At 40.7% G+C, this 25,970-nt stretch overlaps 1 protein-coding gene across 2 annotated transcripts in view; it reads right to left on the minus strand.

The window, feature by feature from the left end:
* Positions 1–1,979: 1,979 nt before the first annotated feature.
* The window catches only part of SUCLG1 (succinate-CoA ligase GDP/ADP-forming subunit alpha), a 40,501-nt gene continuing 16,510 nt past the window's right edge, over positions 1,980–25,970 (minus strand). For both annotated transcript variants that reach the window (XM_043603831.1, XM_043603832.1), the window contains exons 3-9: positions 24,606–24,722; positions 21,315–21,527; positions 21,110–21,167; positions 12,343–12,426; positions 10,353–10,504; positions 3,802–3,990; positions 1,980–2,226 (exon numbers count right to left, since the gene is read on the minus strand). In XM_043603831.1, the coding sequence (XP_043459766.1) occupies positions 2,200–2,226; positions 3,802–3,990; positions 10,353–10,504; positions 12,343–12,426; positions 21,110–21,167; positions 21,315–21,527; positions 24,606–24,722 (840 nt within the window). In that variant the 3' untranslated portion in view covers positions 1,980–2,199. The remainder of the gene's footprint in view (positions 2,227–3,801; positions 3,991–10,352; positions 10,505–12,342; positions 12,427–21,109; positions 21,168–21,314; positions 21,528–24,605; positions 24,723–25,970) is intronic.

Below are 25,970 nucleotides of genomic sequence, written 5' to 3' on the forward strand. Positions count from 1 at the left end.
TTCTTGGTGTAGCTGGGAGGTTCGAGCTCCGTCTCGGTGTCTGACCTCCAGATGGCATAGCAATGCTCAGAGATTGGACGGCCCAGGCCTTTTCTTCCCTCTCCCTAGATGCTCTAATCATGCCTGTGGCTTCTGTGACTCGTGCACAAAGACAAACCAGGGTGCCCAGACTTCCATTTGCCGTGGCTTCCTTGGCATTGTCACAGGGAGGAAAGCTCAAGTTCAACACTCCGTCTTGAGTTTCCTCCTTTTCTATCAAGCCAGGGCCCAAGCTGTCTCGCTGCTCAAGCTGGAAACTGATGTGCTGTCTCACCTCTCATCCTTACCCCCTAAGTCCGATGACTTACCGGGTACAGTCCAGTTCATTCCTGACAGATCTCTCCAGCCTGAACAGCCACCCTCCTCTCCCTCTCCTGCCACCATTCTGGTCCAAGAAACCATCATCCCTCAGCGGCATTAATGCAATAAACTGCTGACTGCTCTCCTGCATGTATGACAGGGAAAAATAGGATAAAATAGAGGGAAAGATTAGGACCTGAGGTCCCTGGCAGGGGGGGAAACACGTATTTTGGAACAATGCTGGGAGGATTTGACCACAGCAAACCCCCTCAGGTGTAAGTTTCCTCTTAAGAATGTTAACAGATACCACCTACTCCCCCTCAGGTTCCCCTCAGGAATTTGACAATCGAGATACCTAACTAAAATAAGCAAACCACAAAACTTATGTTATATGAGGGACAGTATGAGTATGACCATAGTCTGACTCCTCACACGATGGAATGGAGTCAATCGGGAATAGACAACCCAGCACCTAGAGTTGTCCGGCCAATGAGGGCAGAACCTGAGAAGGAACAAGGGAGAAGGGGAGGGGGTGCCAACCAGAACCTTATAAAACAAGGACCCTTGCCTATAGTCTGCGGGCATTCACTTTCGAATGCCCTCTCTCTGTAAAGAGAGCTTCCATACTGTTCTTACTTTCTAATCTTAAACTCTGAAAACCTTTGCCCGCTGTTCATTTTATTTTGTGTCCACCTCTTCATTCTTCGAAGCGGCAAGACAATGAACCCTGGGTATTGAGATTTAAAAAAAAAATCCTGCTCTTTGTGCCCTCAGCAGCCTGGGCACGGTCATGGGAGTGCCAGAAGCACCTCTGTCTCCCCAGCCCCCCAAAATCTTCTCCAGCTCCTCCCAGGGCTCACTGCCCCCAAAGACCAGTGTCCCTTCGCCTCCTCAAGGTGAGCTGTTCCCCTCTCCCTGCCTTTGCCTGGGTGCTAGGCCTGCTGCGTGGCTGGTACCTTCTCAGCCTCCAGGTCCCAACTCTTAGCCCCTCCGCAGGAAGGCCTCCCCACAGTCTTTCTTCAGGGGCTCCTCCCTAATTTTATTTTTGCAGCTCTTGTTTTCCTTCAGGGCAGTTACACAATTTGAGAATATCCACTGGAATTGCTCCTTGTTAACAAGCTCCCCTTTAAACAAAAGTATAGGATGGCTACCCACTGTCCTGGTTCCTTGCAGCAGATGTCTTAATTCGCAAGCAAAGAGAAGTAGGCTCTGGATGGGGAAGGGGAGAGCCCTCTGCAGAACCACAGGAAAACACAGCATTATTGAAGACCTTCCACCTCTCAAGCGAAACAAAGATGGGCTTCTGCCTGTAATCCTGATGATGATGATGACAATGGCACTGACAACAAGTAAGTTGCCTTTATATATGCTCTAGTTCTCAAAACTATCCTGAAAGACAGTAGTACTATATATATACATGAGAAAACTAGGATTCAAAAGAGAACTAAAGTTACTCTGGGTCTAAGATAATTAGACAAATGCCGCACTGAAATTTTTACAGCCTCGTTCTCTCAAAAGTTGGTTACAGTGTTCTCCACAGAGTCCGTTAAAACACACACAATATCCCCCACACACACACCTCCCCTTCTCTCACCCTCCCCACCCACCTCATCGGGACAATAAAAAGCTTCAAAACCACATTCAAATCAAATGGTAGCTTTATTGGCTGTCTGCTATACGATGCGATGGAAATCTCTCAATCTAGGACGTTCTGAACCTTGCTCTGGCTTTCTGCTGCACAGACAGACCAGCAATAGGCGCACAGGTTGACAATCAGGGGACAACAGACGCAAACAGCCACGGGTTCATATTTCCATAATGATTCATTCTATAGGTTTAGGCAACTTCTTGGTTTTCCTTTCATAGCATCTTCCTCTTTTCAAACTCCTTCAGAAACAGAGACACACAGAAGAGAGAAGGGATAAAAAGATTTAAGATTCAAATCACATTCATGGTCAAAGTGATTCTGAAACCTCTTATCTTTAGAATCCTTTGAACAACCAAAAATTACAGAAGTGAAATGTAGCAGGATGAAGGTGCTTGAACACAATGTAACAGCTTTCAAATTAGGCTGTGTCAGCTTGAATTTCACTAAACTAGATGCAGAGGCTCAACTTTATGTCTCCCAAACACAGAGGCTGAGCAGCTTTGAACTGTACTTATTTTTCTACTGCAGTATTATTATTAAGAGTTGACAAACTCAACTACTTATGCAAACCTTTAATGCCATACATGAACCACACTGGCCTTTTTAATAAGGCAATGGAAACAGGTTTGCTTCGTTTCTCTGAGAAAGAGACTAAATGCAGATTCAGTTAAGGTTTGAACAGAATGTCAAGTGCACCTCAGAAATATCTGAAAAGGAAACAATACAGAAAATCATATTCCTCTAGACTGTAATAATTCGAATAAAACCAATGTGTAGTTGCCTGCTGCCACCTACTGGAGAAAAATGGTAATGCAAGTCTCAAAAGTGAATGTAAGCATTTGCTTTTCCCCCTTTTAAATAAACTTCATCTTCACACACTCACTAACCACCCAGGACTGTAGCACACAGTGTCTTATTTCAAAAGACAGGATAACACAAAGATTCAACAAAACAAGGAGTCCATTTAATTACCCCTAAGACAAGGGCAGAAAACACTGAGCCAAAACATGGTTCCCTCCTGGGAATACAATTGCTGCCTGTTCTCAACACGTTTAAAATGTTTGGTTTTTGCTTTGCTTTTTTGTCCAGGCTATAACCGTCATAAAAATAAAGAGAAAGAGAGCCTTAAATTATCACTTAAAGAGGCTAAAACTCATTGCAAAGAGATTATGGAAGATAACAAATCATTTAGAACATCTGAAACCAAGATGCTATTTAAAACGATAAAGCAAAGCATATGGTTAAGAGGTACGCCTCCAACCTGCAAACAATGGCATCCCAACACAGCCAGGGCCAGATGCTCAAGATCTGGAAACCCCCACCTCTTCTTTTGATCTCCCTTCCCTGCTCCCCATCAACTCCCTCCTCATCCAGTTTTCATTTCTTGTCACTCAGCCTTCAACCCCTCTCCCTAGAAACAGAAACCTATGAGATCAGGGTAGCCATATCCCAAAGGCCCTCAATGAAAAAAAAGAAATGCAAGGCAATGCCCTGGACTACCCCCAAATGGAATTCATGGCACTTATGGAATCTGAAATACTTTCTTGTAGATCATAGTTTGCCCCTCACAAAAGAACAAATTGCAATGTTTAAAGAAGTTAAATGTCTTAAAATCAGAATCTCTTTCCTGGTCATGCCTAATTAGGGCACTGGGGCCTTAACGGAGCCGTTGGTGCCTGTTGAGTTGTACACCAGAAAGAAAGCAACAGATAAGACCCAGGGGAAAGGGCCACAGTTTCTGGGCACCCAGTGAGTGTGGCCGCGTGCTAGAAGGCCTGTAACTTCAGAGACCTTAGGTCACTGTCATGGCTCACCTTGTAGATGGTGGTTCCCAGCTGCGCAGGAGACATGCTGACCACAACTCCCGCACTCTGAAGGGCAGAGATCTTCTCTTTGGCTCCACCTTTTCCTCCAGCAATAATCGCCCCTGCATGACCCATTCTCCTGCCAGGAGGAGCAGTTAAACCAGCAATGAAGGACACCACAGGCTTGGCCTTGGGACCCTGGAAAGTGATATTTTAAACACTGTAATGAAGAAGTTGACCAAAACTGGACTTCAAATTCCTGAGTCTGAAAGTAAATGGCAAATGGCTTGGGCAGGGCCCGGCCATCCTCACTAAGAGAAGCAGCACAAACATTAAGCTGTAATTGCAGCCCCTGCATTCTCCTCTGAGAGGACATGACTTTTCACACAATCTCAGGAAGAGAATCCTGAGTAAATGTTTGGTCTGTTTAGGTATTAAACTTCAACTTGGCTGTCCACAAACTATTTTACAAATACATATAAGATTCTTTCATTTGAAAAATAAAAGTACACTAAAAAAAAAAATAGAAGTTATGCAATTTGTGATAATGAATTAAGACACTAGATCAGGTTGTTTTATTTCAACCTGATTTTGTATCTTAATTCATTATTAGTTTACCCATAATAAGTTTGCTAGAAAAAAAAAAAAAAAGATGAGGTGGAAGGTAGATTGGAAAAGATGCAGGACAAGAAGTCACCAGACTCAATTTCCTATTGACTAAAGCTGGTTGACTGTGGACAAGACACATCAGCTCTGTAAACCTCTGATTCCTCATCTATGAAATGAAACAGCTAAACCAGAATGCTGGCCAAGGGCCCTTTGTCCTCTGCAGTTCTACGAAGTCTAAGGAAGATCAGGACTAGTTTTATTTAATAAAAATCCATTCTACTATGCAACCTCTAGATATGTAAAGAACACCATACTAGATTCTGAGGTTAAAAATAAAAATCTACGATTCTCTAGACTTATACAGTTAAAGAAATAACATAAAATATTATCAATCAGTTAAGAGATACCAAAAAAAATTGTTTTAATATATGGTAAAATTTCACAGTGAATGAAAATATCCTGTTCATAATAGGAGTCCAGATGCAATAAGGTAGCCAGACAGGTCTATAAAAGGCTGAACCTGCACTCAGTGGAATCTGAGTGCCTTCCTTCAGGCACGATCACCTTCCCCTAGGCCAGGAGTTCGCAAATCATTTGGTCTTACAACCACTTACACTCACAAAAATTGACAATCCCAAAAAACTTTTGTTTATGTAAATTATATCCGATATTTCCTGTATTTCAAATTAAAACTAAGAAATTACATCATTTAAAAATAAAAACTTACAGACTTCAAGCTGTATTACAAAGCTGTAATCGTCAAAACAGTATGGTACTGGCACAAAAACAGACACTCAGATCAATGGAACAGAATAGAGAACCCAGAAATGAACCCACAAACATATGGCCAACTGATCTTTGACAAAGCAGGAAAGAATATCCAATGGAATAAAGACAGCCTCTTCAGCAAATGATGCGGGGAAAACTGGACAGCGACATGCAGAAAAATGAACCTGGAACACTTTCTTACACCATACACAAAAATAAACTCAAAATGGATGAAAGACCTCAATGTAAGACAGGAAGCCATCAAAATCCACGAGGAGAAAGCAGGCAACAACCTCTTTGATCTTGGCCGCAGCAACTTCTTACTCAACACGTCTCCAGAGGCAAGGGAAACAAAAGCAAAATGAACTATTGGGACCTCATCAAAATAAAAAGCTTGTGTGCAGTGAAGGAAACAATCAGCAAAACTAAAAGGCAACCAACGGAATGGGAGAAGATATTTGCAAACGACATATCAGATAAAGGGTTAGTATCCAAAATCTATAAAGAACTTATCAAACTCAACACCCAAAAAACAAATTATCCAGTGAAGAAATGGGCAAAAGACATGAATAGACACTTCTCCAGAGAAGACATCCAGATGGCCAACCGACACATGAAAAAATGCTCAACATCACTCATCATCAGGGAAATACAAAACAAAACCACAATGAGATACCACCTCACACCTGTCAATGTAGAATGGCTAACATTAACAACTCAGGCAACAACAGATGTTGGCGAGGATGCGGAGAAAGAGGATCTCTTTTGCACTGCTGGTGGGAATGCAAACTGGTGCAGCCACTCTGGAAAACAGTATGGAGGTTCCTCAAAAATTAAAAATAGAACTACCCTACAACCCAGCAATTGTACTACTAGGTATTTATCCAAGGGATACAAGTATGCTGTTTTGAAGGGGCACCTGCACCCGATGTTTATAGCAGCACTATCAACAATAGCCAAAATATGGAAAGAGCCCAAATGTCCATTGATGGATGAATGGATAAAGAAGATGTGGTATATATATATATATACAATGGAGTATTACTCGGCAATCAACAGAATGAAATCTTGCCATTTGCAAGTACGTGGATGAAACTAGAGGGTATTATGCTAAGTGAAATTAGTCAGAGAAAGACAAGTATCATATGACTTCATTCAAAAGAGTACTTTAAGACACAGATCAGATGAACACAAGGGAAGGGAAGGGAAGCAAAAATAATACAAAAACAGGGAGGTGGACAAAACATAAGAAACTCTTAAATTTTTTTTTTCAACGTTTTTTATTTATTTTTGGGACAGAGAAGACAGAGCATGAACGGGGGAGGGGCAGAGAGCGAGGGAGACACAGAATCGGAAACAGGCTCCAGGCTCTGAGCCATCAGCCCAGAGCCCGACGCGGGGCTCGAACTCACGGACCGCGAGATCGTGACCTGGCTGAAGTCGGACGCTTAACCGACTGCGCCACCCAGGCGCCCCAAGAAACTCTTAAATATGGAGAACAAACAGAGGGTTCCTGGAAGGGTTGTGGGAGGGGGGATGGGCTAAACGGGTAAGGGGCATTAAGGAATCTACTCCTGAAATCACTGTTGCACTATATGCTAACTAATTGGATGTAAATTAAAAAAATAAAATAAAATAAATAAAAATAAAAAATAAAATAAAATAAAATAAAATAAAAATAAAAACTTGAAAACAATCTTAAAAAACATTCTCCTCAGAAGTGTGGCATTATTTTACATTTTTGCAATTCCTGAATGTCAAATTTAACAAAAGGCAAATGGATTCTGATATCTGCTTTCACATTCAATTTATCATAATATGTTATTTTGGCTGAAGTAAAAGAAAATCTGAGCTCACATACATACATGGTTGGAAAAGGGGAAGAATTTTAATAGCCTGTCAGATAATTGTGGATATTCTTCTTTGATATTACACAAACCTCTTCAAGTGGTAATTTCTTAAAGGTTAGTTGCAATGTTGGAATCCGAAACCATAGCAATGAACTTTCTGTCCTTTGTTACTTTAAAATCCATTGATCTGTCTTACAGTTTGAATGGATCTTTTACCTATAATGACTTTGTAAGATTCATTGGTCAGATGAAAAGCATAGGTTCACTGAGTTATGTACATTTTCCGGATGCTGATCTATTTCATCATTCAGTATCAACAAACCATATTCATCATTATCAATCTCATTAGAAAAGTCTTTAGTAGGAGGAAGTCTTCCAGTTCACGGTGGCAGAAGCGACTTTTCCAAACTATGAATATTCACTTGAAAGCTCAAATTTTATCACTGTCAACAAATACTACAAATTGTTTTCCTTGACATGGCAGGTTCACTTTGTTCATTTTTGAGAAAAGTTCTGCCAAACACCCCAGTCCACATACCTGCGTGTCTGCCAGGCGTTCTGGAGCGTAAAACTGGTGTTCCATGAAGAAAGCAGCTAGTTCAGCTCACAACTCAACTGGAAAGCTGCTTTACCTCCCACTTCATCACAAAATACTGCCTTATGGGTCAGGATTTAACAAACTTAATAATCTCCACTGCTTCATCAAGGACATTCTTAAATGAAGTCAGTTGTGTTTTGTTTTTTAACTGTGAGTACGAGGCAGTGAACGATTACTAGAAAGGTTGCTTCTTGTGCTAAGGTGCCAGCACGCCAGTGCCTGTGTGGTCTGACCCTGCTTACTCCGGCCTCGTCTCCCACCGCTCCTCCTGCTCTTCACCGTGCAGCAATTCCGGGCTGCTCGGCCTCTGTTCCGCTGCTGAGAATGCTCTCCCCGCTCCTTGGACACCTGGCAAACTTCTACTTAACTTCTGAGACCTGGCTCAAGTCTTCTCTTCTCCCATGAGCCTTTCTGACTCTTCCTCCCACAGTCTCCACAAATGCCCTCATGGTTGATCATCTTCCATTCAGGGACCCTGCTGTGCCCTTAACAAGTCTCCACTGTTACACTAAGTACAGTGGCTGTGACTGACTTCCCATGTGTTCCCTTCCCAAACTATATATTCCCTGAATGCAGGAACTATGTTCTCACTTAGCTCTGTATGCCCAGCATCTACTATAGTACAGAATTAAAAAGAAAAGAGTCTACAGGTCAATTATTCATTCACATGTGGGCTCTGCAGTTATATGAGCATCTCATATTTGAGTGGCACTGATTTCTCTTTAATTTTTTTTTAAGGTTTATTCATTTTTCAAAGACAAAGAGAGACAGCGTCAGCAGCGGGGGAGGGGCAGAGAGAGAGGGAGACACAGAATCTGAAGCAGGCTCCAGGGTCCGAGCTGTCAGCACAGAGCCCGACGCGGGGCTCGAACTCACGAACCATGAGATCATGACCCGAGCTGAAGTCGGACGCTTAAGTGACTGAATCACCCAGGCACCGCTGAGTGGCACTAATTTCTACTTGATCCCTCTGTCCCCATACTCACAGAGTGAGAATACTGCACTAGAAAGAAACAAGATTTTGATGAACCTAGAATGTCAGATAAGTTTATAGTCTGTCCTATAAACAAAGAAGAGTCACTTGAAATTTTTTAAGAAGAGAAAATACAATTAAAAAGACTATGAGGAAGTGTAGTCTGCAAATAGGATACAGAAATAATGAGAAATGTGAAAGCCCCAAAACAGAAAGACCAGTCAGGATGAGGTCAGTGTAGTCTGATCAGAGGCCCGGGGCTGCTGACCCTTGCCCTTAATCCCTGCAATCCAATTCCTGATCCCTCCATGGGATCATGGACACGTCAGGCAGACCTGGGGGGTGAATCCCACCCTTAGCTCATTTGTTGCACACCTACCACTGGCAAGTTATTAACCTTCCTGTGTCAGTTTCCTTACTCATAAAAGGACAAAAACATCCTACTCAAAGGGTCAAGATTAAACAACACCACTTTTACCAGTAACTACTCTCATTGTAATGATGATGATAATACTAAAAACAGTAATGGTGGCAGCAGATAATATGGTTCACTCTGTGCCAGGTACTGTGCTAAGTGTTTTATGTCACCTGTTCAACCTAGAGTACTGAACACAGTAGGTTCTTAATAAAAATTAGCCCCATAAGGACTAGCCAGGAATAAGAAAACATACATGAAATGAAGTAAAATGTATATGCTTAGCTTTTCACACTAAATTCTAAGCTATTCAAGAGATTCAGAGCTGGGTCTAAATACATTCCAAAATTCACTTGAACATGGTAATAATGTCATATTAACCTCTTTCCTAAAGAGAAGTCAGTTTTTCCTTAAATTTCAACTTTACAACTTATTTGAATTTGAGACACTCTAGTAACATTTTACCCCAAACTCCTAACAATCTATTTATTCTCTCCTTATCCACCACTTACTGGTGCCTCATGGGCCAGGGGACTGGGCTGGGCACCAACATGCCGCTCCCTGTTGTCCCTGACATAGACCAGAGTGAGAATCGGATATTAAGCATGCCTTGCAGAGGGAACAGGCGAAGGCAAGCGGGAATGAAAACAACTGGCATGTCAGATGGGACATGGAGCTGGAGAAGAGGGTTAGGGAGGTGTGTAGGGACTGGAATAACATGCTAAGTCCACACTTCATCCGATACGGAATGGGAAACTGTAATGGTTCAATAAAACCAGGGGGCATGAGGCTTCGGTGTCTGAGCTTCCGAAGGGCAGATAATTGGGTGGCCATGAGCAGGATGGCCCAGGAGAGAAGGGGAGGGAGTGCTGGCTGAGGAACAGGAGTAGAGATTATCAGGAAGAAACCACAGACACGGTGCAGATGAGGTAAGACGGCAGCTGAAACCAGAGCAAAGGGAGCAATAACAGACGATGCTCTGAATCTCAGTGTATTACTGAGGCCAGATCGTGGTAATAACTGAGTGGAAACAGGTGATGAGAGGGAAGTAAAAGATGCTTTTGAGGCTTCTGCCTTGGAAGCTGCATGAAGTATGATGTTTATACACACTAGTCATTCGCACTTAAGGAACAGGCACAGAAAGTAAATCCAGGGGAAAATTAAGACGAGAAGAACCAGGAGAAAAACCAAGAGGATAGAGACGAAGGATGAATGGAGGCCGTTAGCAACCTCTGCAAAAGCAAAGTCGGGAAAGTAAGATTCAACAGCAGTGCAGCAGCGACTAGCTCAGGAAGTGTCTACTACGTGCAGGGAGCTATATTTTTCCAAACCCAAACCCAAGCTTACTGAATTATGTTGTTTCAAAAATTCTGCAGCATTTTCTTCTGCGTTACCGCCAATTTCACCAATCAATATGATGCCTTCTGTGGCTGGATCATTCAGAAAGATTTCAAGGCAGTCAATAAAATCTGTGCCATTAAAAGGATCACCTCCAATGCCTGAAAAAGTTGAAGAATATCAACACCAGCAGAAAATTTAAGGACAAACCACAAAAATTAGGCTTAGAAATGTTGTTTCAACTCATTTCTTACTTTGCTTACCCCTCTCACCACTGTTTTAAAATGTATCATCACTCTTGCATTGAACATTAAAAACAATCACAAAGTGCTACATTTATTTGTTTCTAATATTACATGAATGCTAAATGGTGGTTGCCTTTTGATACTCACAAAGACTATCTTCTTTTTGTTTTAGCTCCTTTATCAAGCTTCTTCCCTCCCACAAAATTATTCCCAAATAACTCTTTCAAGCATTTTAAGAAAATGTGTGTTTGTGCTGCAAGCTACAGAAGACAAAAGAATGTCTCTTCTCTGATTAAACCTTTTACAAATTTCTTTGCACAAAGTAACTATTAGATGAGGCACACTGCAGAGAAACTGCGTACAAGTTTCAAGACCCAAGTCCCAGTGAGGGATAGAGTTGGGGGTGCACTGACCCCTCTTCCCTTAGATACAGGGTAATGACTACAGCACAAGCATTTAAAGACAACTACTTGGATAGGATTAAAGTAAATGTTCCCAAAGATTGGCTGACACTTTACAAAATTTTTACATTGTAAACTTACTGAAAGCAGGATTGATTTCCTACTTTTCAATGCACCTCTGAAGAGAAGTTGCATTTGAGTGCCAAATGTGTGTCAAGGACTGTGCCTCAGCACACGTTAGAACTGCCATTTCCTAATTCTTCTAACCTCTCTGTGAAATGGGCATTATTATTATTAGCATTTTACAAATTAAAAACAGACACTGGAGAACATGACTTTGGGAACTCTGTTTCAAACCTGTTCTTATTCTCCATCACTTTGTGGCTAAGATTGTGCTTTGTACACAGAGCAGCTCAATTAAGGTTTCCAATAGTGATTTTATGGCTCTCAATCCTAATAATGCTCCAGGGCTATATTGTATAATTTATTATAAAAAGGTATTCTTGAAAGGCTTTTATTTTTTAAATTTTATTTATTTTGACAGAGAGAGAGGCAGAGAGAGAGGGAGAGAATCCCCAAGCAGGCTCCTGCGCTGTCAGCACAGGGCCCTACGTGGGGCTTGATCTCATGAATCATGAGATCACAACCTGAGTTGAAATCAAGAGTCAGACGCTTAGCTGACTGAGCCACCCAGACGGCCTTTGAAAGGCTTTTAAAAGTTATTCTAAAAATTTGAAGAAATATTTATAAAAATGAGAAAACTGCCTGGCTTTGGCAACAAATACTAAAATTATTTTAAAATGTAAAACCTTGTTACTTTTAAAAGAGGTAGGCAGTATAATGAGATAAAAAAGAGGTTCTGGGAGCTCAATCATCCTCAACATAGATTTTCTCACCAATAAAGCTACAATAGTACAACTTTTCAGCTCAGAGGTGCCTCAGAAGGTTGCCTTAAGAATAAGACAACAAACAGCAAAGAATTCCCTAACTGTGAAGCATAAATAACAGTTTACAATGGCAACAAAATGATAATTACAGTAACAAAAGTCCTAATGAAGAACCATTTCTTCACAGCAAGTCAAGTTAGTGGTGTTTTCAGGCACCAAGCCTCTGCCGGAGCTAAATGTCTCACGGTGCTTGTTCCTCAACATGAAAGTCAAACCTTGGACCATGAATCTTGAAAATATATGGTGGTGCTTCACACTTCGGCAAATTAAATTTAAGATCACACCATCTTTTTAATGAAATGGTTATCAAAACTTCTTACAAAAAAATCAAAATAATAATTAGTACTCTACTCTTTCAGTGAAGACACTGTGTTACAGTAAAATGATTTTATCAAAAATCTCTCACCAACGCACAAAGACTGCCCCAGTCCAACTTGTGTTGTTTGGTGAACCGCTTCATAAGTCAGGGTCCCAGATCTGGATACAATACCTTAAAGGAAGAGAATTTAAAAACATTAGGTTATGTTCATATGACAGACTATCATATTACAAATACAAGTATATAAAAAAACCCATTCCACAATTTGCCATCCAAATCAACAATACCTTCAAATGATGAAATAAGAAGAAAAGGTTTAAATTGAAGCAAGGAAGTTTTAAAAGTTAGACCAAGGGGAGAGTACACCATTAGTTAGGATTATTTCACGTCAACAAAGCAGTGTAGGAAAGACCTACATTACCTGCTCTAAGAATCTGTATGAAAGGGGTAGTATCAACATGAACTTGCTAAGTACAATCCTGCTTAGAGTGGCAGAAAATAACCGGTTAGATTTATACATACCCAAACTATTAAGCCACTAAGACATTCAGCCTGCAAACCAGCATTAGTCACACTTAGGAATGCTATATATCTTTCTCACAATTATTTTTCTACTAATTTTCAAGTAATATATAGACTTTAAAAAATCAATATAGAAAACTTTTTAATGTTTATTTATTGAGAGAGAGAGAGAGCGAGCGAGCGTGGGCAGGGGAGGGGCAGAGACAGGGAGACACAAAATCCAAAGCAGGCTCCAGGCTCCAAGCTGTCAGCACAGAGCCTGATGTGGGGCTCGAACTCACAAACCATGAGATCATGACCCAAGCCAAAGTCGGACGCTTAACTGACTGAGCCACCCAGGTCCCCCTCAAATCAATATAAAGATAACTAGGGAATAAGGCCAAGATCCCTCTGAGTTCAAGTCTATCTTACCTAATTCCCTTCATACCATGCGCCTATGAGAAAGTGCCTAAGTTCTCATGTGGACAAGGTATGTACATGTGGGGACGAGGGTGGGGGTACCTAGATGTCCTCTCTACTGTAGTTCACCATACATGGCTGAGCTACAGGGAAGATAATTTCTTTCATGCCACAATCTGTATATAATAGGTGAATCCCTATATATAACAGGTTGAGAATAACTGAGTAACTTCAGTTGTCAGAATATATTATATAAAAAATTTTTTAAATAAAACACAAAACTTTGTATGGGCTAAAAACAGAGGAAGGATTACGGGGTGGTGAATACTTCCAGCATGTCCATGATTTGCTTTCTTTAAACTTCTGCCTTGGAGCACTTCTTAAGAACTCAGAGACTCTTCTAACAATATGATCCTCCTATCAGGGCAAGTAGAATTCTTGTCAGACTGAGACAAAAACCATAACCACAAGCTACTTCAACTTTAGTACAGCATATTTACATTCTTAAGCAAAGTTCTGTGTTATCATCGCTATATACTCATAGTAACACCAGGATGTTATCATTTTTCTAAGGGGCTTTCAACTGATTATAGAAATGATATGTAAATTACATAAATGCAAAATGCATACACAGACAGTAACAAAAGTCATGTTTTTAGGGTAGATTACTCCTATGATCCTTACAGTATATATAGTAAAAGAGGCTATCACTGAAAAATACCTATCACAAGGATACTTCTGCTTCTGAGTAGAAGTACTTTCCTCTGTTCTTCCTGTTAAGTAAAATCCCTGGGCATTATATAGAAAACAAATACAAGAAATCTCTAAGAGACGAAAAAGGCAAGGTGACTGGGGACTTTGAGACTCAAGAAATGATACACCGGTGAGCTCCCTGGGTTTTCTTTTGCCTCATGCATCCTAGATATGGAGTTAAGCAGACAATATTCCAGAAACACATAAGGGTATAGAAAAAAGCATCTTCCCCCAAAGCTTGCTCTCTCTAGCAAAACAGTCAAGGACAGCCTAAGAAAACAGAAAACTCTGAGGCAATAACTATACCATACCAACCAAACACTACAGGAAAAAACTGTGCCTCCACCCTCACTCATATGAGCAAAGGGCCAAAAGGGAATCCTAGACTTCCACATTTAGGAGGCTGCACTGAGGCACCCCAACATACCTTCCAGGTTGGTGAAAGAGAAAGCCAAGTAGGCAGTCAGAACATTCATGTGTGCCAGCTGATAATGAGCCCCACCTCCACCATGTCGGTGGAAACCATGTGGGGAGCCTGCATGTCTATCTTCATCCAGCAGTACTGAGGCTCTTCTCTGGTCTCAGAGAAGGCACTGTGGAGAGTCAGGGCTTTCACCATCACCCAACAATAACAAGACCATCCCCAGTGAATGTCAGCAGAGACCAAGTAGGGGAGCAGAACCGTCATCCCCAGTAAGGAAGAGCCCACCCACTCCAGTATCAATGGAAGCAAGTAGGGAACTTGGACTTCTACATCTACCTGGTAGTAATGAGATGCCTCCCCCAACAATCTCTGCTGAAGCAGTGTCAATACGGGGTTCAAAGAAGACCCAGAGTCTCATAACATAATACACAAATTATCCACGGTTCAATCAAAAATCATTCAGAATATTAAGAACTAGGGAGATTTCAAACTGAATGAAAAGAGAATCAACAGATGCTAACACCAAGATGAAGAATTATCTAACAAGGATTTAAAGAAGGCATGCTAAAAATGCTTTAAACAATTACGAACATGCTTGAAACCAAATGAGAAAAAAGAAAGCCCTTATAAAAAAAAAAAAAAAAATTTGAAGTCTCAGCAAAAAAATAGAAGATAATAAAGAGAACCCAAATGTAAATTTCAGAAGTGAAAAATAAAACAACCAAAGCTAAAAGCTCAGTGGATGAGTTCAACGGCATAAAGGAGGGGAGAGAGGAAAGAATCCATGAAATGGAAATTACCCAATTTGAATGACAGAGCAAAAACAGACCAGGGAAAAAAGCAGACAGATCCTCAGGGACCTATGGTACTACATGTGAATTTACAATTATAGGCCCCTTACCCCAAAGGCTGAAGGAAGGCAGCCCTTTAGACCAGGCGGGGAGTTATAAAGGACCTCAGTAACTGCTCCCAGAAAGCACCTGCCCCATGAGGGATAAGGGGAGCAAAACAGGATAAATAATAGCCAATGGAAGAAATGCGACTATTAGGTGATGGTGTTTCAGAGTGATGATGGGGTGAAGACGTCTTTGGTGCAAAAAGTTTCTGGAGTCCCCGTGTTTCTGGGAGGTGAAGTGGGAGGGAGTGACCCCTTGCACCCCTCAGTCCCCCTACTATGACGCCTCCAAGCCTACAGAGAAACAATGACCGCGTGCATCGCAGTGCATTGCCTCACAGCAGAACGCCACACATTCGGAGCCAGAACGGCTCTGCGGGTTTTGGTTTTTTGCACTGAATGTAGTGCACTGAACGCACTCATCTTCGTGGGCTTGTGTTACCCCAGGATACTGTTAAAGGGCTACTTCAACAAACAAATCAAAGCACACTTGGTGGAGGGTTCAAAACATCACTACAGGTAGGGAGATAAAACAACCAGAGTCACTAACAACAGAGAGCAAGTAACACACTCCAAAAAACACCTCCTCAAGGGCCAGGCCCTAGATAGCTTATGACACCTCTTTAATATAGTGGTGCTCACAGATGCAGGACACATAACAAGCTTTTAAAACACATAGGAGACAGAAAACTAGTCAAAATGATGAAACGGAAGAATTCTCCTCAGAAGAAATTCCAGGAAGGGGCGCCTGGGTGGCGCAGTCGGTTAAGCGTCCGACTTCAGCCAGGTCACGATCTCGCGGTCCGTGAGTTCGAGCCCCGCGTCAGGCTCTGGGCTGATGGCTCGGAGCCTGGAGCCTGTTTCCGATTCTGTGTCTCCCTCTCTCTCTGCCCCTCCCCCGTTCATGCTCTGCCTCTCTCTGTCCCAAAAATAAATAAACGTTGAAAAAAAAAATTAAAAAAAAAAAAAAAGAAATTCCAGGAAGAAATGACAGCTAAAGAACTGATCAAAACAGATATAAACAATAAAACTGAACAAGAATTTAGAGTAATAGTCATAAGATTAATCGCTAGGCTTGAAAAAAGTATAGACGATAGCAGAAAATCTATCGCTGCAGAGATCAAGGAACTAAAAAACAGTCATGATGAATTAAAAAATGCTGTAAATGAGGTGCAAAATAAAGTAGAGGCAGTGACAGCGAGGACTGAAGAGGCAGAGGGGAGAATAGGTGAAATAGAAGATACAATTATGGAAAAAGAAAGCTGAAAAAAAGAAAGATAAAAAAAGTCTGGACCACGAGGGGAGAATTAGAGAACTAAGTGATTCAATGAAATGTAATAATATCCGTATCATAGGAGTTCCAGAAGAAGAAGACAGAGAGAAAGGGGCAGAAGGTGTACTTGAACAAATCATAGCTGAGAACTTCCCCAATCTGGGAAAGGAAACAGACACTGAAATCCAGGAGGCACAGAGCACTCTCTTCAGACACAACTTGAATTGATCTTCTGCATGACATATCATAGTGAAACTGGCAAAATACAAAGACAAAGAGAGAATTCTGAAAGCAGCTAGGGACAAAAAGGCCTTAACCTACAAGGGTAGACACATAGGGGTAGTAGCAGACCTATCTACTGAAACGTGGCAGGGCAGAAAGGAGTGGCAGGAAATTTTCAATGTGTTGCATAGGAAAAATATGCAGCCAAGAATCCATTATCCAGCAAGCCTGTCATTCAGAATAGAAGGAGAGATAAAGGTTTTCCGAGACAAACAAAAACTGAAGGAATTCATCACCATTAAACCAGCCCTACAAGAGATCCTAAGGGGGACTCTGTGAGTGGAATGTTGCAAAGACTACAAAGGACCAGAGATATCTCTACAAGCATGAGACCTACAGATAACACAATGACTCAAAACCCGTATCTTTCAATAATAACACTGAATGTAAATGGACTAAATGCTCGAATCAAAAGCCATGGGGTATCAGAATGGGTAAAAAAAACAAGACTCACCTACTTGCTGTCTACAAAAGACCCATTTTAGACCTGAGGACACCTTCAGATTGAAAGTGAGGGGATAGAGAACCATCTATCATGCTACTGGAAGTCAAAAGAAAGCTGGAGTAGCTATTACTTATATCAGACAAACTAGATTTTAAATGAAAGACTGTAACAAGAGATGAAGAAGGCCATTATATCATAATTGCAGGGTCTAAACATCAAGAAGAGCTAACAATTATAAACGTTTATGCACCCAGTTTGACAGCACCCAAACATATAAAACAATCACAAACGTAAGCAATCTTATCGGTAAGAATGTGGTAAATGCAGGGCACTTTAATATTCCACTTACAACAATGGACAGATCATCTAGACAGAGGGTCAATAAAGAAACAATGGCCCTGAATGATACACTGGACCAGATGGACTTGACAGATATATTCAGAACTTTTCATCCTAAAGCATTAGAATACACATTCTTCTCGAGTGCACATGGAACATTCTCCAAGATAGATCACATACTGGGTTACAAAACAGCCCTCGATAAATATAAAGAATTGAGATCACACCATGTACATTTTCAGATCACAATGCTATGAAACTTGAAATCAACCACAGGAAAAAGTTTGGAAAACCTCCAAATGCATGCAGGTTAAAGAACATCCTACTAAAGAATAAATGGGTCAACCAGGCAATTAAACAATAAATTAAAAAATACATGGAAACAAATGAAAATGAAAACACAAAAGTTCAAACCCTTTGGGATGCAGCAAAGCTGTATTTCCTAAGGAAAATACATTGCAATCCAGGCCTATCTCAAGAAACAAGAAAAACCCAAATATAAAATCTAACAGTACACCTAAAGGAACTAGAAGCAGAACAACAAAGAAACCCCAAGGCCAGCAGAAGAAGAGAAATAACAAAGATTAAAGCAGAAATAAACAATTAGAATACAAAAAAACTCAGTAGAACAGACCAATGAAACTAAGAACTGATTTTCTGAAAAAATAAAATTGATAAACCCCTAGCCAGACTTCTTGAAAAGAGAGAGGACCCAAATGATAAAATCACCGATGAAAATGGATTTATCACAAACAATCCCTCAGAAATACAAGCAATTATCAGGGGTGCCTGGGTGGTTCAGTTGGTTAAGTGTCTGACTTCAGCTCAGGTCATGATCTTGCCGTTTGTGAGTTCAAGCCCTGCATCGAGCTCTGTGCTGATAGTCCAGAGCCTGGAGCCTACTTCAGAGTTTGTGTCTTCCTCTCTCCCTGCCCCTCCCCTGCTCATGCTCTGTCTCTCTCTCTCTCTCTCTCAAAAATAAACATTAAAAAAATAAAAATAAAAATAATTCAAGCAATTATCAGAGAATACTATGAAAAATTATATGCCAACAAACTGGACAACCTGGAAGAAATGGACAAATTTCTGGACACCCACACACTACCAAAACTCAAACGGGAAGAAATAGAAAATTTGAACAGACCCGTAACTAGTGAAGAAATTGAATCAGTTATCAAAAATCTCCCAACAAATAAGAGTCCTGGGCCAGATGGCTTCCCAGGGGAATTCCACCATTTAAATTTTTTTTTTCTTAACATTTATTCATTCTTGAGGGGCAGAGCATAAGTGGGGGTGGGGAAGAGAGAGAGAGAGAGAGAGACAGAGAGACAGAGAGAGAGAGAGGAAGACACAGAATATGAAGCAGGCTCCAGGCTCTGAGCTGTGGGGCTCGAACCACAAACCATGGGGCTCGAACCACAAACTGTGAGATCATGACCCAAGCCGAAGTTGGATGCTCAACCGACTGAGCCACCCAGGCACCCCAATTCTACCAGACATTTAAGGCAGAGTTAATACCTATGCTTCTCAAGCTGTTCCAAAAAATAGAAACGAAAGGAAAACTTCTGGACTCATTCTATGAAGCCAGCATTATTACCTTGATTCCCAAACCAGAGACCCCACAAAAAAAGGAAAATTACAGACCAATATCCCTGATGAACATGGATGCAAAAATTCTCAACAAGGTACCAGCAAATCAAATTCAACAGCATATAAAAAGAATTATTCACCATGATCAAGTGGGATTCATTCCTGGGTTGCAGGGCTGGTTCAATATTTGCAAATCAATCAATGTGATACATCACATTAGTAAAAGAAGGGATAAGAACCATATGATCCTGTCAATAGATGCAGAAAAGCATTTGACAAAATACAGCATCCTTTCTTAATAAAAACCCTCAAGAAAGTCAGGATAGAAGGAACATACCTAAACATCATAAAAGCCATATATGAAAAGCCCACAGCTAATATCATCCTCAATGGGGAAAAACTGAGAGCTTTCCCGCTGAGATCAGGAACACAACAGGGATGTCCACTCTCACAACTGTTGTTCTAACATAGTGTTGGAAGTTCTAGCATCAGCAATCAGACAACAAAATGATAAATAAAAGGCATCAAAATTGGCAAAGAAGAAGTCAAACTTTCACTTTTTGCAGATGACATGATACTCTACATGGAAAACCCAAAAGACTCCACCAGAAGGCATTCATTCTTCTGCATATTGCTGTCCAGTTCTCCCAGCACCATTTGCTAACGAGACTCTCTTTTTTCCATTGGATACTTTTCCCTGCTTTGTGAAATATTAGTTGGCCATACATTTGTGGGTCCAATTCTGGGTTTTCTATTCTATCCCATTGGTCTATGTGTCTGTTTTTGTGCCAGTACCATACTGTCTTGATGATTACAGCTTTGTAGTGGAGGCTAAAATCTGGGATTGTGATGCCTCCTGCTTTGGTTTTCTTTTTCAAGATTTCTTTGGCTATTTGGGGTCTTTTGTAGTTCCATACAAATTTTAGGATTGTTTGTTCTAGCTTTGAGGAGAATGCCGGTGAAATTTTGATTGGGATTGCACTGAATGTGTAGATTGCTTTGGGTAGTATTGACATTTTAACAACATTTATTCTTCCAATCCATGAGCAGGGAATGTTTTTCTATTTCTTTATATCTTCTTCAATTTCCTTCCTAAGCTTTCTATAGTTTTTAGCATACACATCTTTTACATCTTTGGTTAGGTTTATTCTTAGGTATTTTATGGTTCTTGGTGCAATTGTAAATGGGATCAATTTCTTGATTTCTCTTTCTGTTGCTTCATTATTGGTGTATAGAAATGCAACCGATTTCTGTACATTGATTTTGTACCCTGCAACTTTGCTGAATTCATGTATCAGTTCTAGCTGCTCACCCATTTACAAGAGCACCAGTGATGACATGAATCAGGTCCCCACTAAACCTCAGATAGACTATGGAACTCCCTAGAACCTCCTTAATACAAGAATTTGGTTAAGTACCCTACTGGCAGAAGGGCTGACAGGTCTAAGGGATTTTAGTAACAAAGAAAAATCATGACCTTTAACCCAGTCCTATAAACTACTTCACTGACATTCACACAAATATCACTTTATCCTTAGTCATCATGATTCGACCTAGAAACAGCCCAAATGTGCACCAACAGGACAATTTACAAACTGTAGTGTAATCACACAATAGACTACCACTTAGTAGTAAAATGAAATGAGGTCGTGATACATACAAGCACATGAAAGAATCCATAGCATGCTGCCCAGGAAAAGAATCTCTAAAAACTCCAAAAAATATCTTCACTGATTCTGCAGAATTATTATTGACTCTTAAACTCATTCAACTCAGGATAGAGAACTGATTCACTACAAAATCCCTGGTAAATTCCACGACAGTTAAATTAATTAAAATTAATTTGATTTGCCCAGGCACAAATTCTCTTTGTGAATTCTGAGCTTAGCGCAAAGAACTTTTTTTTCTTTAATCTGTAAGAAACATACTCACCAACTCTTCCTTTCTTGTGAATATGGCCAGGCATGATGCCAATTTTGCATTCTCCAGGCTGAAGGAAAGGAAATCACAGTTTCAGAAAAGTGAAAACAACAACCTGTAACTAGTAAGTCATACACACAAACACACTTGGACTGACTCAAAGCTAGTTAGCCTTGTGAAAGCCTAAATCCAGGCTTATTTTTGTTTTTACACTTACATTGATGACTCCAGGGCAGTTAGGCCCGATCAGCCTGGTCTTTCCCTGACGCAGCAGTTTGTGCTTGACCCTCACCATGTCCTGCTGTGGGATACCTTCAGTAATGCACACAACCAAGGGCATTTCCGCCTCAACAGCTTCATTGATGGCAGCAGCAGCAAAAGGAGGAGGAACATAAATGACAGAAGCTGTCGCTCCTGTCTGTTCTTTGGCCTGAAACATTAACCACGAAGCACTTTATTATGGGGCAAATTGTAAACACTGTAAAATGAAGTCAATACCATGATTTTAATAATGTCTTGGGATCAGGAAAAGACACCACCAGGCGACACTGGATGTCTTCATTCTTCCCACTAACAAGATCACTATGCTGTCAGAAAAGAGCAGAACCAAGCAGGGCCTCCCCTCTGCCCCATTAGAATGCTGCTCTGAATTGAAAGGTTCTGGGATGACCCATTCTCTCAGGTGACGGCATGTCAGTAAACTTGAAGGTATGCCTCACTTGCGTTTGTGTACCCTCATTCCTGCGGCCATGTTTACTTTTGTTGCTCTACAAGACACCGTATCACCTACTCAGTACCAAACACCCTATACCTCCCCAGGAGCAAAAGAACTAGTAAGCCACTGAGACTCAGAACTCACATCTCCAATGCCTGTTCAAAACATATCATACTTGATAAATGTTATCAAAAGACATTGAAAATGATGTGTTTTTCTACACTCACAATTTTTACTTTAAATGCACATTAATTATAAAATAAACTAAAATACAAATGCATAAATGGCCATAGAATGAGAATGTGGGTCAAATAAGCATTAGGGTCTATTCTACATCACCCCTCACAATACAGAGCACTTAAAGACCATCAGTTTGACCATGGTTCTCTCTATAGTCTTCACATATACGAATACAAATGTCTCCTTCTACCCAACTCTAGGTGTGGCCACATCTCTTCCACTGTAATGGAAGCTCCTTGAAGACAGAGATTGTCGGTGATCTCTGATTCTCCAAGAGAACCTGTTCTGTGAGAAGCCCTGCAAGAGGTCTCAAGACAGGTCTTGTTAAGGCCTCACCACAAGCCTGTATGCTTAGTATTTCCATCTACAAATTAAGATGCTGTGGCAAAGAGACAGTAAATAACTTACACAACAAGGTGGCATAACTAGGAAGTGAGTGGCAGAGCCAAGATTCAGATCTAAGTATCTCTGATTCCAAAGTGTCTGTTCTTTTCAGTTATAGCAGGCTGCCTTCCTAGAAATGTTAAAATATAACTTAATCAAGATATAAAGCAAAACCTTTGGGAAGCCTGTGCCATGGGATTTTACAAATGGAGAAGAATACTAGGCTATAGAACACACAGGTATAGCTCTTAGAAGGGGCAGAAGTAAAAGACAGTATCTTTCAGAATCATCCCTGAAGGATTCCCTATATCCCCAGACACTGAGGAGCTTTCTCTATGGCATCCCTAATAAAAAGTATCTTGACAATGACAGAAGAACAAAGTCAAAGGATGCTGACAGATGATCAACAAATGATGCCAGGGGTTAAAAATAATTTTTTTTTTTAAAAACTCGGTTCAAGGTGATCAGAGAAGGGGGTACAAAAAAACAAAACAAAACAAAACAAAACAAAACAAAAAACTAGGTTGGAACAAAAAGAAGTCAGATCATAGGGATGTACGTATTTTTTGGAAAATATACCCTGCAGTTTTCTACCTCTTAAAGGCCACAAATACCATCAGAAGCTGGACTGTGACAACAGGGTCTGTGCTAACAAGCGATACTGGATGACAGGTATCCATCCTGTTCATTCAGAAAGCTTTTTCTCAGTGCCAAACAGGTAAGAAATACAGTATCTGTCAAAGAACTTACAAAATGTTACGAATGTCATATTTATTTGTATCACAATGAATAATAAATGGGTTGCTTAGCAACAAAAACTTCCTTTAAAAGAAAGCAAAAAAAGGCCCATGAAAAAGTCAAATCTACCTACAGGAATTATGAAAACAGCTCTTCTCTCTATTTTGAGGTCGTGAAGTCAGCCATAAGAGAATTTAAAGCAAAAAGACTTTAAAATTCTTCTATAGAACATATGATTTTAACTATTTTTTTTTTACTCTTTAAAGTACAGTACACTTAAAACATACATATACACATATAGTACAACCTATTTTCAAGTTTAAAGTAAAATGAAAAATTCTGAATTTGAATTATGTTTTTTTTCCTACATTTTAGGATTAAGAATATAAATTCACTTCAATTCGAAGTTGGTATTCTAAAAAGAGATTAAGTATAAATCTGTACTTTTAAAAAATGTGATACTTGAAAACATGTCTTAAAACTCTTTTAAGAATATGGGGAGGGATGCATCTTTTATCACCAGTACATCGGTCCCAAGTGCTAAGTTTATTTCCTAGATTTTTTTATTAAATAGGTGAGAATTTATACCATCGTTTCTTTTATAATATTACCTTCCTATATATTCATGCAAGTGCAGAAAGAAAATGAAAGAATACACACTGACCTGAAATGAGCTCTTGAGAAAGGTAAAATCTGGGATGTGGAAAACACTATAAAATTTAACTTTACATGCTTTTATATCATCTGAAGTTTTACAATAAGCAAATATTAATTTTGTAACACGGAATTAAAGTTTACTTCAACATACTTTAAAAATGACTAAGAAAGCAGCAATTTGGGGAAGAGACTAGGGCTCTGTGATTTGTCAGTCTGACTTTAAAGCTCAGTTTTTTCACAGGCACACCAAACTGCTTACCCTGAGCCATGCTAAGTCTACCACTTCTCAGCCACGAACTATGGGCGGGACCCTTAACCTCTCTGCATGTATCCTTGTCTTCAGAATGGGGATGGTGACAGCACCTGCACCTCACCGGGTGGTGGCAAGGCCTGAATGAAGCAATGTATATAAAGCACGTAGCACGGTGCCTGGCAAAGAGCCCTTTCTCGGTAAGTGTTAGGGGGTGGAAGCTGACATGTGTGCTGCTAACATCCTGGAGGAAGAGTAAGGAAAGGATTATAAGCCAAACAGAAGCCAACCTACAGCACTTCTCCCCTTACCAGCTCATATGAATGCCTATAAAGAAAATGACACTGGCTGTCGGGAAGACATCCTGAGTCTGGGTGACTAAATCGAACCTACTGGTTTCTACGTTACTGGATTTTAAAATAGCAAGTGACTCTCCTGAAAGGGACACAATTAAGATCTCTATCCAAAGTGTGCTTGCTCTTCTCCTGCTTTTCTTTATTAGCAAACTCGGTACCATTAATTACCTCCTTCACAGTATTAAAGACTGGTAAGCCCAGATGTGTCTTGCCTCCTTTCCCTGGAGTGGTTCCTCCAACTAGTTGGGTGCCATATTCCAGTGCCTGCTGGCTATGAAAGGTGCCCTGAGGGGAAAAAAAGCGCAAGACTCATGAGAAAAGACAGGCTGGGAAGCCTAAAGGCAATCTTCAGCAACTTAGAAAAGAAAAACAAATAGGTTAACTATTTCCCAGAATGTGATAGTAACATATATCCAGCATTCTCAACAACTTGCTAAACCCAGCTCTGAACCCTGAAACAATCCAGGGCTCTGCAAAGCCAAAACAGGTGTTGTTTGGAGTCTTTAAAAAAAATTTTTTTTAATGTTTATGCATTTTTGAGAGACAGAGCGCAAGTGGGGGTGGAGCAGAAAGAGGGAGACACAGAATCTGAAGCAGGCTCCAGGCTCTGACCTGTCAGCACAGAGCCCGATGTGGGGCTCGAACTCACAAACTGTGAGATCATAACCTGAGCTTAACCGATTGAGCCACCCAGGTGCCCGTTGTTTTTTTTTAAAGGGGATCTCCCTTTATTCAATTTTCGAATTCGGCTAATGGTCAGAAACACCTGTGTGTTTACTTAAACTAACACCTCTTTTTCACTGTTCCCCAGCTCCTGACGTCCTCAGATCCCTCATTTATGCAATTTAAAATCCATGGTCAATCATTATAAACACACAACAACCTTGGCTCTCTCTCACTTCAACTTACACATCTAACAAAATCACAATCTTGGTTAAATCCAGTTCCCTACCTACTCTAAAATCATACATGTGCAGTCAACCAGTAGCTGGAGAAAAAAACAGAACCATGCTAACTGATCTCACTTCAAAATACTGATCACTAACCTTAAGGCAAGCTTTTAATGCTGCCCAGCCAACATCCCATAGTTCCCTATCCATTCACTCTCCCTCTTCAACCTCAGCACTACAGACATTTGGGTCCCCTGGATTCGTTGTTATAGAAAGTTGCTCTGTGCTTTGCACAATGTTTGGCAGCATCCCTGGCCTCTACTCAGTAGATTCCAGTACCACACCCTCCTCTCCACCCCACTCAGCTGTTGTGACAACCAAAAATGTCTCCATAAATTAAAAGACTATTTTTCACGAGGCTTCTAGGGCTCTACCTCCCCTGGTTGTCCTCTTCTTTCTCTCTCTCCTTAGACCTCTCTTTTGCATCTAAATTTGGCCCCTGAGGATCTCATCCCTTATAATGGCATTTGGCAACTCCTCCCATACACACAGACACACACACAGACAGACAGACACACACACACACACACACACACACCCCTCCATACCCAACCCAAACCTTTTCTTTGAGCTCCAAACTCAC

The sequence above is a fragment of the Prionailurus bengalensis genome, chromosome A3 (assembly GCF_016509475.1).
Source record: "Prionailurus bengalensis isolate Pbe53 chromosome A3, Fcat_Pben_1.1_paternal_pri, whole genome shotgun sequence".
Lineage (NCBI taxonomy): Eukaryota > Metazoa > Chordata > Mammalia > Carnivora > Felidae > Prionailurus > Prionailurus bengalensis.